Genomic DNA, 15,905 nt, shown 5'->3' with positions numbered 1-15,905 from the left:
AAGAGCAAGACTGCTCCTCCTCCATTAAGACTCCCAGACAGGTTCTGAAGCTCTTAATGATCAATCTATACTAAATCAAATAGGTACAAGAAAGGAGAGGGGAGGGAGAAATGATATTGAAATAAAGGGTAGAGAACTTTTCCCCCTCTCTTGCAGTGTATCTGCAGAGCTTTGGTAGCCTGCACTGGTAGTGGCAGCAAACTGAGCTGGAATCTCAAAAGAACTCAAAGAGAGGTAAAAATGAGAACAGTGAATACACACAGCAGATAGCAGTTGAGCACTACCCTCGTTAACTGCAGAAGGAAAGAGGAATGGTTCAGTGTGACCTATACACCCTAAAAATGTGGTGCAAACATGCCTTCATACGCAGGACTGTAATCTTCAGCCTGCAATTAAAAAAAAAAAAAACCCAACCAAAAACAACAACAAAAAACCCCAAAAAACCTCCCCCCCCCCATAAACAAACAAACCCACCCAACAAAAGCCAAACAAGGGCAGTCTCAAACTATCTGCTACATATAGGAAAGAAGAGATTTTTAACATTCCTTCAGCACTTCTTAGCTGCTTAGACAAGTTCTTGCTGCATCACTAATAACCACTTGAAACAAAGCTTTCAGCTGACTCATGTAAGGCCCAGGTCTTTTGATTGCATTTTTTACGTGCAACATACCTCACGTTCCAAGCAGTGGTGAAGTCGGGGTTCAGCAGTAGCAGGGTACATGTGATGTCTATCAGCTCTAAAGCAATAGAAAAAGAGACATTAAGATTAGTAATGATTTTCACACAGCACTGATCTCACTGCAGTTCCTTACTCCCTCTTATTCCTCCAAGTCTCTCTGCTATGGCCTGCTTTACCTCTGTAAAATATTGCTCTTATTCCAGAAGAAATTCTAGCTTAATTGATGGGGGAACAAGATCTGCCATATCCTCCCTTTTCATTATATAAAATAATGAACTAATAATGTGTATGCCCTCAGCAAGGAAAAAATCATTATATAAAATCCTCAAGTATTCAGTGATTTTAACCTCACACACTACATATGATAAGCAGAGAATTCTGCAAAGAAAAAATCCAAAGATTCTTAAATACTACAGAGAAGTAAAAATATACCCTACTGTTTTAGAACAAGTCTGAGCTGCAGATGGCTGCCATATACCACACTGTGACAAAAATTACACACACTATAAAAACCTGTAGCTAAAATATGAAACACCCATCTATGAATGCGGACTGCAAAAGTACTCCCTATTGAACTGTACAGAAAACACTTCAAATAAATTGTGACATTCAATTCACAATTCAGACTGAAATTTTAATACTAATTCAATAAAAAACCCAACGTAACACCCAAAATATTTGCTTGCATTTAAGCACTGTACACTGTGGATTTATGTATTCCACTTATTTTTAACTACATCATAAAAACTGAATGCAACTTCCCAATCTTTTATTGTCAATTAAATTTGGCTACATTCTCTCCTAATCACCCTGCATTTGACATACTAATTAGATAGCACTTAGGTGATTTCCAGCATAAGAGGTCTTCCTTCATTACTTGAAGGAAAAAGGACGGTATCTCATGGAAACAGATCTCTGGTTAGCGCACTTAATATGACTGCAAAATGAACTGTTAAGAAATTCAACAGTAACTGGACATAAATTAATTCAAAATGCAAAGGGACACAGCCTCATGTATCTTTGTAACAGGAGTCAATACTTAGATTTAAAAGTGAAATACCTTCCTGTGTTACTGTGTATCTGATTGATCAGTTATTTCCAACAAAAAAATTTTGTAATTTCCATTATCCTTATGAGGAACATGCTAAGCCACCATATAATTCAAGGGCTGATGGGTGGGGGGCTGTGGAATTCTTTAGTGTACTGCTGACTTTGCACTAAGCTGTAATGTTTTCAAAAGTGTCTCAAGGAAGGAACTTAACTTTCTATTTTCTCAAGTTTCAGTTAAACCCCTCTTTGCTGCCAAGGAATAAATATTTCTCATACACGCAAAGCTTCTTCCTAATTTGCTGCCTGAATGAACAAACACTATTCCTTGGTTTACCAATTCCTGAACCAGTAAAGTATTTCAACACACATTTAATTTTATGCAGCTGACTATCCCAATTCTAGTAATCAGAATTACTCACATAAACAAAATCAAACATACATAAAATTAAACATCTCCCAAGTGTTTTGTGGCTACTGTTTCAATTTTACATTCAAAAATTCGTTTGGAACATTTACCAAAACATCATTTTTATAAGGAGGTACAGTAAAAATTGTGATTTTTCCATGTACATTTTCCATTTTACCTACAATAATGATTTTAGCAATTATTAGGTACTACCACTGTACATGTTATATGCACATAAAGCAAAATTTATTATAGCCTATTTCAGTCTTGCAAATACTTCTCAGAAAAAATTTTCAAAGTCTACTTAGAACAATACAGCTTCCTTAGTCATGATTTCCAGTTAACATGCCCACTCTGGTAATCTCAAGGGTCTGTAACAGCACCCAGTCAAGTCCAGAATTACACAGAATTTGTTTGCATTTAGTCCATTTTCCCATTACAGAGGTTCACTGCATCCTGAACATTATGAAAGGAAAGATGCAGATAAAAGTAAAATCTCCAAGTAATACCCAGTCCTCTCATGTCAATGTTCTTTGATGTAAGACACAGATGAAGATACATGAACTGTGGATTCTGAGCCAGAGATGTGAAATGACAGAATTTTATAACCTCTAAGCCACTTTTCAATAGAAAAATGGCACAATTGAGCAACCTTCGAGACACTTTTTAATAGGAAGTCTTATGACAGACTAGGCACACAATGATAGTAATTGCCAACTATTCCCCCGTGTTAGTAACAAAACCCAACATCTTTTATTTACAATTTAAAGTTGCTTTCTACTAAATATGTTTCAGGCAAACTGTTGCATTATAGGTGCTCACACTGAACATGTCCTTTTGCACATTAAAGTCTCCTAAACAGCAACAGGACAAATAAAACAATATGGTTTTAGCTTACCTTTAAATATGGCTGTGTCATTTTTTAGATATTCTGGGAGCAGTTTGTAACAATTTCAGAAAACCACCTTGATGTAATATAAATAGTATGCACGCATAAATTTAACAAATATTGGAGAAAGGATAAAACCATACTTTAAGATTTAGATTCCTGAACTCCAGTACTAGCAGAAGTAGCAGTCATGATTCTAGATTCCAAGTATCCAAAAGAAACTGTAACTATAACCTATCAATGAATGACTATAAAGCACCTTCTTCCAGGATGGTGTCAGAAAAAAATATTAAGACACCACATCTGAAAGCAGATGCTTAAAACAGCCTGTAGTTCTCCTCTGTTCTATTTTAAAGGGCTTACAGTGACTCAAACAAAACAGAAGAGGTGACTAGAGACTACGTCTGCAATCACTGATTATAACAAGCTTCAACAGAATACACAATTGAGTTCTGAAGCAGTAATAGACAAATCTATCTCTTTACTAGATGCAAAAGAACACAAATACCCTGCTACATTCCAAGTATGCACTTTTGCACATCACAAAAGCAATCTGGAGCCAAATCCTTGAAAATACTTAAGAGAAAACCATAACATCTCTTGACAGAGTCTCTAAGCCACCTGAGAAAGATTTCCACCTTCATTGTCTCCACCACTGCAGTTCAGTTTCTGCTCAAACCTTTAATCAAATGTGAAACTCAATTACAGTAAAACACACTAAACTCCCTTACAAACAGTGTTCTAATATGAAAGACCTGACTGTGTTTTACAGTGGTTACAGAAAACCTCAGCAGACATGAAAATGCTGTAGACCAGCTCTTCTCACACACCTGAAACTGACTTTTGTAAACGAAGAGAAAAAGCAGAGGGAGTTTCATTTTCAAAAGAAAGCCAAACAAGTAGCAGGCTCTAGTCTAAAATGCACGCTACTGCAGTATTCACTGAAAGAGTTTTCTGAGCTGCATTTTGCAAGGAAGGATTCTGCAAGGTTTCACCTGTGAGAGAAGCAGAGGACCACAGACACCATCCCTGTGGCACTGGCAGGTGTGAAGGCATCACAACAAAGCACCTGCACTGGTGTGAATGGAGCATGGTGCTAAAACACAGGTAAGTGCTACCAGCTGTCTTCAGACACCCAAAAATTGACACAGATATCAATGTTTGCAGTTTGGCTTGAAACAAGAAGTTTTTCTGTGTGTGGAAACGTCAATGGTTAGACTTTACAGTAACACTTGAGACCAAAATGAAGTCTCCCTGCTTAAGATTCTGCCACATAATAACAATACACATCACAAACTCCTACCTCAGACCTCCAAAAGCACTGCAATGAGAAACACTGGTGTTGCTAAGATTGCCTGCTCTAGTAGGTTCGACTCTTTAAATGCTAAAGTTTGTATTTAGCTATGTGTCAGTCAACATTAATTATATTCCCTGTATTAAAGTCCTGTTTACTGAATTTTGTAGTTGTCTGCATTACAAATTTCAAATTTGGAATGATGTCACAACCACCAGTTTCCATCAGAACTGAGTAAGTCAGCAGCGGCAGGTTGGTTGCTGTTATCAGAAAGATCCTGGTCTTAATAGATCCAACCATAAACCACTAAGACCAAGAAAAAATGGAAGCTATTTAAGTTAGCAATACACATCCCCTAATATGAGAGTCCTTTAAAGAGGTCTGTAATGAGAAAAAAAATTCAAGAAAATAGGCAATGTGAAATTTATAAAGTCCACAAAATACTTTTCATAGATAATCATATAGCGACATGACATCAACTCTGTAGGAGCAGTGTGGGAAACACAATGACACAGACACACACAAAAAATCTGTTAGACAAAAATAAAACACAATCATTGGTCATACCCAGCAACACTGGGCAAAAATTCTTCAAGTTCTTTAAGCTACTCTTTTGAAGGGCAATTAATTCTAAGGATCAAGCCGGTGCACTGTTACTCCAGCACCATCCAAGGTGTACAGCTAGCAGTGGAAGACTGTGTTGCCAGGAGAATGGGTTACTCCTTGCCATGATCTGCCCTGTCTGCCATTTCATGCTACTCTTTCCAAAATGCTTGCATTATATATGCATATACTTGCAATAAGGAATCAAAGTGTGTTTAACAAATCAAAAGCATGTTTAGCAAATCTAGACCCCACCATTAAGTAGACAAAAGCAGGCAATGCTCTCCACCTTAAGAATGCTCCCACTCCAAGACCCACTAAAGACCTCAATCTTCTTTCTCCATATCACCTCCAAAGGCAGAAGTTCAAGTGCATGTTTACAGACCTGACAAACACCACCTGACTGTGCTGTACACTACACTTCAATAAGCATCAGGGCACAGGTGGCATCATCCACTCACAGTCAAATAGGCTACAGCAATAAAATACTAAAGAAGTGGATGGTAGGTAGCAAAGGAGAAATGCTACTGACCAGACATCATCTCCTGATCCACGCTCAAAACTCTCAAAACTTACCTAGTAATAATACCATGTTAGTTATAACTAGGTGCTAGAGTCTGCACCAGATGTGTGCTATCATCCCACTATTTAAAACATAATTACTTAACTCACTATTTCATAAAGCAGCCAGGGAGACTGGCTCTGCTGTAGCTGCAATCAACCCAATAGAAACAACGGCAGCTGTTTGGTATGCCTCAGGTGGGGAAGATAATCCCACACATTTTGAATCAAAACGGACACAGTCAGTGCTTTATGGACAGGTTAGTTACATGTAAACAGAAAAAATTAAAATATGGTAACAGTCCAAAACTGAAACCCAGTTGCATGTGAGACACGAAAGATCTGAACTCTGAGTGGTCACAGGGTGCCCTTCAACAGAACAGATATCTCTTTCTGAGGGATGTGAACAAAACCACAGCAGGTAAAACATACTAGAAAGAAGACTCTACAAGAAAAAAAACCCAACAGAAATAAGACACTGAGAAGCCCAGCATAATAATAATAATTTTTCTTTCTTCCAATTGTTATTTAGAAGATACTGCAACATTAAACAAACAACTTGTTTCATAAACTGGTTATTCTTTTTCATTCTTACTCTGAACAGGACACCTTATAAGAAGTAACTCCTATGTTACACCTGTTCATAATTCTTTATTTTGAATTATTTTAAAGAACATGCACAAAAGAATTTTTCATGCAAGTTAAACTAAAAACCAAACCAAAACAAAGAGATGAGAATGGAAATAAAACTTTACAATTATCAAGCTGTAGGGACTAATGATTTCTGGTACCTCTACATCTGAAACACATAGCACTCACTTCTTACAGTATACAGATACACCACCACGTTTTCCTTTTGACTCAGGAAAACAGGAGAAAATTCCTTTTGTATCAACATCACTTCCTCAAATAACTCAGTGAAATAACTTGTCTGTCTCTAACATTTCCAGTTCGGGCAAGAGAGAAAGAAATTTTATTTTCAAATGACCCTAAACTTGTTTAAGTTAAGATGCACAATCCAAAGCCTGCTCTCCTTAGTAAGCACCATTTCTTCCTAACAGGTTAAACTGGCATTAGGAAGGGTAAATGATCCAGACAAGGGCACCCTCAGTCAGTTTGGAGATTATGCCCCTGTGGGTGGGAGTGATCTGCTGGAGGGTAGGAAGGCTCTGCAGGGGGATCTGGACAAGCTGGATTGATGAGCCTAGACCTGTATGAGGTTCTGATGGGTCCTTGCCCCTGGGTCACAATGCTAAGCAACACCACAGGCTAGGGGGAAAGATGCTTGGTGGAAAAAGACCCAGGGGTGTTAGCCACAACAAGCTGAAAATGAGCCAGACGTGTCCCCAGGTGGGCAAGAAGGCCAAGGGCATCCTGGCTTGGATCACAACAGTGACCATCTCCATGTACTCACTGAGACATCAAGGTGCTAGAGCAAGTCCAGAGAAGGGCAACTGGAGCACAAGTTTTGCAAAGAGGTGCTGGAAGTCTTTAGTCTGGAGAAAACAGGGCTTGGGGGAACCCTACTGTTCTCCAAAACTACATAAAAGAAGATTGTAGCGAGGTGAGTGCCAGTCTCTGTTCACAGCTAACAAGCAACAGGATGAGAGAAAATGGTCTCAGGCTACAGCAGATGTTTAGGTAGGATATGAGGAAAAATTTCCTCACTGATAGTGCTGTCAAAATTGAAACAGGCTGTTTAGGAAGTACTAGAGTCACCATCCCTAGAGATATTTTGGAAGACATACAAACACAACACTTAGGAAAATGGTTTAGTGCTGGACTTGGCAGTGTCAGGTTTATGGCTGGACTCTGATCTTAAAGCTCTTTTCCTAACTCCATGATTTTACAATAAATAAAAAATGCGCACTAAAAATCATGTAATATACTCTTCTCCAACTCAGAACTCACCATCCTTGTTCAGCCACTGTTTTCTCTGTCTGTAGAGGAGAAGTTTATTGTGGACATACGGCAAAAGAAACTTCACACACCAGCTCTCCACACCAAGCTTGTTTTCTACCAGGACAATCGGGCTCCGGTTATATCTGGCTTCAGGGCAGGGTATTAATCCAATTTCATCTCTTAAAAAAACAGAAAGAAAAATAATTAAGTATATTTCCAGTAGGTGACAATTATTTTTCTCAATAGAGCACACTGGCAATGCTTACCAACCAAATACTCCATCATATTTTTTCCTTGTCTTTACTGAAATCTGGTATCTGAAAAGTTTTATTTGATTTTTCACAAAGATCCTAGATGATGAAGGCCCCATTTTTTCTGTTTTTAGACAATCACCCAAACAGTTTAACTCAGCTGAATCAATACAAGCAACCCTGGCTTTGTAATAAATATGCGACAGAGCTCTAACAACTGCTTCAGCAAGATAAACAGAATGTGCCAACTAGTACAGGCACCTGACTAACCAAAAGCTACCCAGGTGTGCCCTGTAGCAGCATGACCAGATGCTCTGAAACTAAAGATCACACAGAAGAATATGCTCACTTCCACATGTCCCATTTTTCATTATCTTAAGCAAGGCAACATAATCAACAGGGGGAAGATTTGAGACACAGAGGCCAGTCGATTAGATGATAACTCCGTACAAGAAACTTAACCCTTTAAAACAACAGTGACAAACATGAACATTTGTACCAGCACACAAAGCAGAAGAGACTCAGCTGTTTAGCTTCAATGGGGCATACCATATTTAACTTTTTCATTGGGTTTTTCAAGCAGGCTGAATAGCAGCTTCTTAAAAGTAAACACAGCTCATCCAGGATTCATTCTTGGACAGAAAACAACATTATTTTATACTTTCCATTATGCATCATTTATCCACTAACTCCCATTGAATGGAAAAAACTGTTGCTAAAGAGGGAAAACCTCAGAACTCAAGAAGGATAAAAAAGATTTCTTGTGATCTCAGAAAACAAACTCTCCATCTTAAGTCTTCTTAATACAAGATTTACAGATCAACTTCAAGTGTCGGCTCCTCAACCTTGATGAAATTATCTCAAATAAAATTTACTAGTGGGTACTCTGAGCATGCTGATTTAGTTCTGTGTCCTCACTGGACTATTATTGAGGCAATCAAAAGTGGCACAGTGTGCTTGTTTAAGAATGTATTTGCTTATTCAGAAAACAGATCTGATCTTCCATACAGCAAAACATATATCACAAGCCACAAAAAACACAGGCAAGGTGAACTCAAGGTAAAACATTTGCAAATCATGTGGCTCGGTTTCCAAAATCACATTCAGGTCCCTTTAGCTTCCCTGGTCAAAGCTTTTTCTCTGTTCCACGAACAGAGAAAAGAAAAAAGCATTCTCTTTCCCCACTAAAAGCAAGAAATGGGTATCAAACCAAGATTCTTATCTGTGCTGCTCCATTTAACACAAGCTAAGCTCTTCAAGAAGCAAGATTAAACCCAAAATGACACTCCTGTCTGCTTCTTTCAATACAGTATCTTAATAGCCTGCAATTTTTATGTACTGCTGGGTCTTTGTTTCATGAACACTAAACCCAGTCCTGGGCCTGGCCTGGCCAAACTTTGCCTGGCCTTGCATACAGGGACAGGAAAGTCTCCAGAAGCAATGAAGATGCAGTCAGACATTGCTAGGCTAATTAACTCTGTGAATTACCATAAGAACTTACCAGCTGCAACTTACAAACAGTATATCAAAGGTAAACAGCAAGGAGAGGAAAAAACCCACAAAACAAACACCCACACCTTTATTTATTACCAAATGCAAAAATATGACTTGGGTGAGCTAAGTTTCACAATACTCCTTTGAACAGACCAAAACGACAGACAGGTATGGTTTGCACAAAGCTGGCAAGTCAGCTTGAAACACTTCAGAATGCACTCTGATAGTCAAAATCACCATAGGACTAAACCCACTGCATACTGAAATGTACTAAGACAAAATGCAACACAAAAAATGCTTTATCTGGTAACTACTCAGTTTTTGCGAAGATGCAAACCAGGATTTGTCATCTGGTAACAATCTTTTCTCCAACACTTTGGTATTTTACTATTTTATAAAATCATTTCTGATGATTCATGTGGTTCTGAAATCATGTTGCATTCATTTCCTGAGAATCAACAGAATTCACAATGCCAAATACCAGGGATGTAGATTTATCTGAGGTGGGTGCCTATCCCACAAAACAATTTATTCAAGGCACCATCTATTTGTCCTTCTGAAGGTTCCTCAAATCTGCAGAAGGACAAAGCAACAGAGCAAGTCTACCAGGAGACACTAGTCAAGAATGCAATCATGCACCCAAAGCAAGCCTCTGCAGCAGGACTTGCATGCAGACACTGCTGAATTAGTGCCTGTGAAATGAAGTGACTGACCATGCAAAACATATGATGGAAGCAGTGCCTGCTTATATGACAAGATTGCCTGAACTCACTGCAGAATGGTCAATGCCTGTATTTAGGTCTAGTGACTGGTACAAAATGCTCATAATACTGAAGGAGATACCAATTGAGGGCTGCTTCTAATTGGTCTTTGTATCATTAGTCTAAAGTAAGGTTCAATTACTCTCCCAAGATTTCCCAGTTTTCTGATACTGTCTCCTGAAATTTTGAAGTTATTTAGCACTTTTACATTTACTTTCCTCAAAGTAGGCACCACAGACATGTTCCAAAAATTTCACAAATTATTTCTATACTTACAGGATACCATATCAATTCATATTCCTGAAACACACTGTGGAAACAGTCAGAAAGTAGTGGTAGGTTTTAGGTGAGTTATCATGAAATCTTCTGCCATTACAGAGCTTCTTCATCCTGAGCTGAGACCAGAGAAGATGTGCAAAATGACATCTGGGAGTCCCTGGAGCTGGTCCACAGTACAAACCTTAGCCAGGGCAGAACAGTACTGACAAGCCATTGCTGGACCTGCTTCAAGAGTCCCAATCTGTTGACTCATCCGTTCAATAAATCAACAGCCAACCTGCTTTAAACTTTCAAAGCTGTGATAGTACAAAAAACTTCCCTCTGTCACAAAACCATAATACCACAGTACAGCTAGGAGAGGAAGCATTTAGTGTGACACTACCATTATGAGTCTTCAGCTTCAGGTACTCCATGTAGAGGGACCTTCTCTGATTTCCTTGGAAGATTGGGTAAAAATACTTTCCCATAAATTTAAAAGAAGCCTTACAAAATTGAAAACTAGTATGCTGATGCAGTTATCCAACTGGAAATAAATGGAGCTATCAGAGAGAAAAGGCAAAAAGAATTTTGAGTTGTATACTTAGCTAGAAGCTCATCTTAAAAAAATACGGTCTTGCTGCAAATTTCATTTAAAGTAAAAAAAAAGAGAAACATCAATCCTATGTTACATTTTAGTATAAAATTTTATTTTTACACGCTCTTTAGTGCTGATCCTACTTTAAAGCTTATGAAATTATGAACCAACCAAAACAAAACACCCATTCTGACAGACACTAAGGTGTACAAGCAGCCATTGACGAGGGTCAATAAATGCTGGAAAAGAGGTCACCTCTTTGTACGGGACAAAAGTACGGAAAGTGAATAGGAACACCACGCATGTAACAGATTCCTTATTTTCAGTGGTTAGGCAGTTCCCACATAAAATAATTCAAACCTGGATCTGTAAGATGTTGAATTCAGGAATCCAACAGGAATTCAAGAACTGCAGAAGACACAATGCAGATACACGAAAAGACCCAGCCAGCACGGCTACAGCCAGGTGCTCCCAAGGCACAGAGGCAGCTCAGCAAAGGACCCACCGCCTACACTGGCCTGCAGAGTACCATTTCAAGCAGTTTCAACCACTTCAGAAATCTAGCAGACAAAATTGTCACTTTTCCTACTTTGAGGGATAAACTAGAAGCAGCTAGTACTTTTTCACTTGAAGCACACCACAGTGCATCAGTCTCAGCATGCACAGCCCTTGCAGCCTACTTTCATCGCTGAAATTGCATCTAAGAAAGAAAACTGCAATAGCAACTAATTCTTCAGAAACACCATCTCAAAGTTTGCTGCCATTATGCAATTCTGGCAGAGGAGTAAGCTATGAAAAAATCAGAACATTCATTCATAAATACTGGCCATTTACAGCACATTATGCTTCACATCCTAAAAATGAAGCATCAAGGAAAAACGCAGCCTTTTTTTAAGCGGCATCCATATGCTGCATTTTAAAACCTGGCCGCCCACCCAAACTGCTTACTACATTTAGAGAAACATGGGGGTATTTACTCTAATCTTGTCTTGTTAAGCAAAGGGATAAATTAAGTGCCATAAAATTTTCCTATGCAATTGTTTAACTTATAACTTTCTGGAACAGATTAATAGGCCGCCACCTCAGAGACTGCAGAGTTTCCAGCAGACACAAATACACCTCACCTAAACTAGGAAGTTGTTATTAATTATGTGCTTACCTTATTTGCCATAACCAACATGGAGTTGCATATAGTTCCCTAGTTTGTGTCTTAAAGGCTGGAGAAATATAATCTGGGAAACAGAATTATGGGAGGCACTTAAAACAGGGTCTCAAGGCTGTTCAACAACACTGAAAAATAAAACAGGCCATCTGCCCCGCAGATTGCTGGTTAAATCTTATTGTCACAAGATAGCAATTACGTTGTTTGCATTTTCATAGCCATTCTGTCTTCTGCAAAACAACACATAATGAAAAGCACTGCCACTTCTACCAACAGATAGGGATTTGAAGGTGGCATTCACCACACTGACCTGTTTGTCCAAAAGTGCAATTCGGGAGGTTTCTATCCTTAAGTTTGTTCCCACCAATGCCAAAGCTCTGCTCCAGGCAAACACAGAACCCGCTGCCTGCTGCGGGGCCCGGCAGGGCTGGCCCACCCACCGGGAAGGCTCAGCCCCATCCCGGCTGTGCGACGAGTTTAACACTGCCAACATCGAGTTCAGAGAGAGGTCACTTAGCAACTTTTCTTTGGAAACATATCCTTCGCTTACAGACTGCGGAGCCCCCGCTGGTTTCCATGACTCGGTACGTGTTACCGGCGGCGCGGTTGTGGCCGCCGGGCTGCGGCCGCAGCCACACGGGATCTCCAGCGGCTCAGGTTCCCGGAGCGAGTCCAGAAGCCGCAGAGGCAGGAGAGCACCGAGGACAGGGACACAGCGCCCTGCCCCAACGAGGTGCCACCGCAGCCGCCCGGAGCCGGCCCCCCCGCTCGGAGGAGACCCGGCTGGTCCCCGCGGCAGCTCACGGCGTGACCTTGGGCTCGGCCCCGGCCCCGGCGCGGCCCCGCGGGACCCGCACCCCGCCCGCCGGCGGCCGCGGAGCGCGCTCGGGCCTGAGGACGGGCAGCGCTTCCTCCGCGCCGCCCGGCCGCGGCCGCACTCACATGTGTGGGTTCCGCTGGAAGGCGTTGCGGATGTCCTTCACGACCCGCTGCACCAGCACCGCCACCTCCTCCGGCGACTCGGCCATGTTCCCGCAGGCGGCGGCGGCGGGAGCGCTTCCGGGGCAGCGCGGGCGGGCGGGCGGGCGGGCGCGGGGCGGTGCCGGGCGGGAGCGGCGCCCGGTAATTCACACGGGATTTTATCTCTCCGTGTGTTATGGCAGGAATCGCCATAGGCCACCTTTAAAAGATAGGCCACTGGTAGCTTTAAAAGATAAGCGTTGTGCGTATAGCTTCTCCCAAGAAATAGGGGAGCGCTTATTTTCAAGGCTGAGTGTGAAGAGGCGATTATAATTCTGGACTGTAACTTACGTATTTGCTTGTCATTAGAAATTACTGTGTTAACAAAGCATTAACCGCGCGTAGGTAATTTGTTTCTAGTTTAAAAGCTTGCAGTGTCGTCATTATCTGCTTCATCATTACCTTTCCTACCCCGAGAGGCTTGGTAGACCCTTCCATATACTCTCCTTAAAAATTAAAAGTAATAATAAAATGGCGTACGGGACATTTTGTGGGGCCTTCTTCATAGCCCATATTTTAAGTGGGAAAATTTAGACTAAATAATGCTCGCTTCAGGTGATTGTATTATATGTCTGTGCTGTTCTAGGTTTTCGTTCACTTTGTGGAATGTATAGACGTTTTTATGGTGTGTGGCTAAAATTATTGAAGCAAACTGATACATTCTGGATGTCAAATAAGCAAAGATACAAATATGAGGAAAGGTGTTGAAACACTTGGTGAGTATTGGGAGATATTTTTAGCTGAAAAATACAAACTGCTTTTTCAAAATAGCTTAGATTGCTGTGTTCAGCATAACCCTGAATTTTTCATTTATGCCTATTTGCCCTGTCGAAAAGGACTAAATCAGTAATGTATTGTAATGGGTAGTTTATATTTTCAGGCTCATTGCCGTCTCACTTTGTCCTGTGCAATTTGCTTGTGTATTTTCACATTTGTGAAAAGCAGCCAGTTGAAGTTCAGTCTGGGAATACAGTGACTGAAATAGTTCTAGCTATGCGGTTGGTTTGGGCTGGGATTTTGTTGTTGTAGTTCTGTTAAGAGTTTTTGGTGAATTACACCTAAATGAAACATCTTTAAGATGTCATTAATCATGGCAAAAAGCTCTATGGATTAAAAAGCTAATTTTTATGTTTGTGATGGGTTGGAGTTTTGGTGGTCTTTTTAGTTTTAGTATTGGGTACAAGTGAAAATCAATCATAACAATGCAAAGTTCTTAAAGTACTGAAAATTAGCGCAAAACTATTAATGTACTTAAAAGTTGCAAAAGTAGTTATTTTGAATTGTGCAATCGAGTGGTAATATATTGTCTATGACCTCATGCATACCTTTTGAAGTGGACTGAATATTAAATTGCTATTCTTACTTAAATGTCATAATAGAAGGTATTCAAATTGTACATCTTAGCAATTATATACATTGTCAAAGGTTGTAAGGTGGGCATTGGTGTTAATATTGTATGTGATACTTTATAGTAGCTTTCGGGAGTGATTATTGAATTGTCAGCCAAGAATGCTTACTTGCTGTAATTTTGGGGAAATTGTAATAATTTCTTCCAGAAAATACTCTTTTGTTAGATTTCACATAGGGTATAAACTGTTAAAAATACACTGTAATAAATAGTCAAGAATTATCTCTCCGTTACACACAGAAATTTTCCTGAGTAATCCATTCCTATGTCATCTGGGGCAGTCTCAAAAGTATTGGAAGCAATTTGCTCGAGGACTTCTTCTCTCATGGGTACAGAATAATATGACCTTCTAACTATCTAAAGTGACATAACAAAATCCTAGAGCATTAAACTTGCCTTAATAAATGCCTGGAATGTTAAAATCTTGCAATTTAGGCATGAAATGTGATTGTTAATTTCTTCGTGGCCACCTTTGCAAAAAAATAACCTTGGCTTGTTTCTGTGCCTCCCAACCATTTCATTTTGTTAGAGATTTATGGACAAGTCCAACTGAGTTTAATGCAATTGATTTCAGTATTATACTTTTTGTGAAAACGCCTCAGAGCTGGTACTAGTTGTCCCCCCCTTTGTGAGGGTGGAAACAAATGCACAGGGAACATCAGTCTTAAGTGATTTCCCATGGCCTAATATTTTTCTAAGCATATCACATTGCATAGCCAACACAAGGGAAAGTGCACTACCACTGTCCTTGCTTTTCTATTTATTACAAAGACTGCTTGAAAATTTGACAGCCACGGTACAGATGCAGGTGGTCGCAGCACATTTTTTCCATGTAATGAAAAGCATGAATCTTCAGATTTTTCAGTGATGGTTCTTTAACATCAGAGAATGTGGTGTCTCATCTTTCTTTTAAAGTCCAGGAAGCAAATAGAGGGAATGCTCCACACTCTTCCCCAGCTCCATTGCCCTTCTCTGGACCCACTCCAGCCCCTCAGTGCCCTTCCTGAATTGAGGGGCCCAGAACTGGGCACAGGACTTCAGGTGTGGCCTCACCAGTATAGGGAGAGCTGACTTCTCTTGGTACTTGTCCTGCAACTCAGCAGTGTTCAGACAGGGTCAGGGACTTCTGGTTTGCTCCAAGGAAGCTCAAGGTAAAAATTAAAAAATTGTCTGTTGTTGTTGCATCAAAATTTAATATTCTAATATAACTGTTTTACTGCAATAAATTATGTTTTGCAATAAAGGTTTCTTACCACTCTAGAGAGTGCGGTGTGGCTTTGTTCATTATGCTGCCAATAAGCATCAGTGGGCTTGTGGAAACAGCATCACTGACAGAGAGTCAAGCATGGTTCTCCAATGGATGAAAGATAAAAGGGATGGAAATACACCTCACTCTAAAATATGCTGATTTTTTTTTTTTTTTTAATAAAACATTTCTGAGAAACACTCCATATGCTTTACACTTTGGGTATAATGGACATCATTTGTGGATATAATTCTGTCTGTGTTTCTCCAAATTCTTCATTTCTTATTTAGAAGGAAATGCAGTTGAGGTGCCAAGAAGAAATAATC

At 40.0% G+C, this 15,905-nt stretch overlaps 1 protein-coding gene and 1 long non-coding RNA gene across 4 annotated transcripts in view; one reads left to right on the top strand and one right to left on the bottom strand.

Annotated features, from left to right (window-relative positions):
* The window catches only part of PTAR1 (protein prenyltransferase alpha subunit repeat containing 1), an 87,821-nt gene extending 74,871 nt beyond the window's left edge, over positions 1-12,950 (bottom strand). For all 3 annotated transcript variants that reach the window (XM_058827645.1, XM_058827643.1, XM_058827644.1), the window contains exons 1-3: positions 12,848-12,950; positions 7,394-7,563; positions 671-737 (exon numbers count right to left, since the gene is read on the bottom strand). In XM_058827645.1, the coding sequence (XP_058683628.1) occupies positions 671-737; positions 7,394-7,563; positions 12,848-12,933 (323 nt within the window). In that variant the 5' untranslated portion in view covers positions 12,934-12,950. The remainder of the gene's footprint in view (positions 1-670; positions 738-7,393; positions 7,564-12,847) is intronic.
* Positions 12,318-15,288, top strand: LOC131573575 (uncharacterized). The gene is made up of 3 exons (XR_009276217.1): positions 12,318-12,489; positions 13,512-13,641; positions 15,249-15,288. It is a non-coding gene; the product is annotated as an uncharacterized LOC131573575 (long non-coding RNA).
* Positions 15,289-15,905: the final 617 nt, after the last annotated feature.

This window comes from Poecile atricapillus, chromosome Z (genome assembly GCF_030490865.1).
Source record: "Poecile atricapillus isolate bPoeAtr1 chromosome Z, bPoeAtr1.hap1, whole genome shotgun sequence".
Classification (NCBI taxonomy): domain Eukaryota; kingdom Metazoa; phylum Chordata; class Aves; order Passeriformes; family Paridae; genus Poecile; species Poecile atricapillus.
Note: the sequence above shows the minus strand (reverse complement) of the source record. Positions and strands in the feature narration are given on the sequence as shown.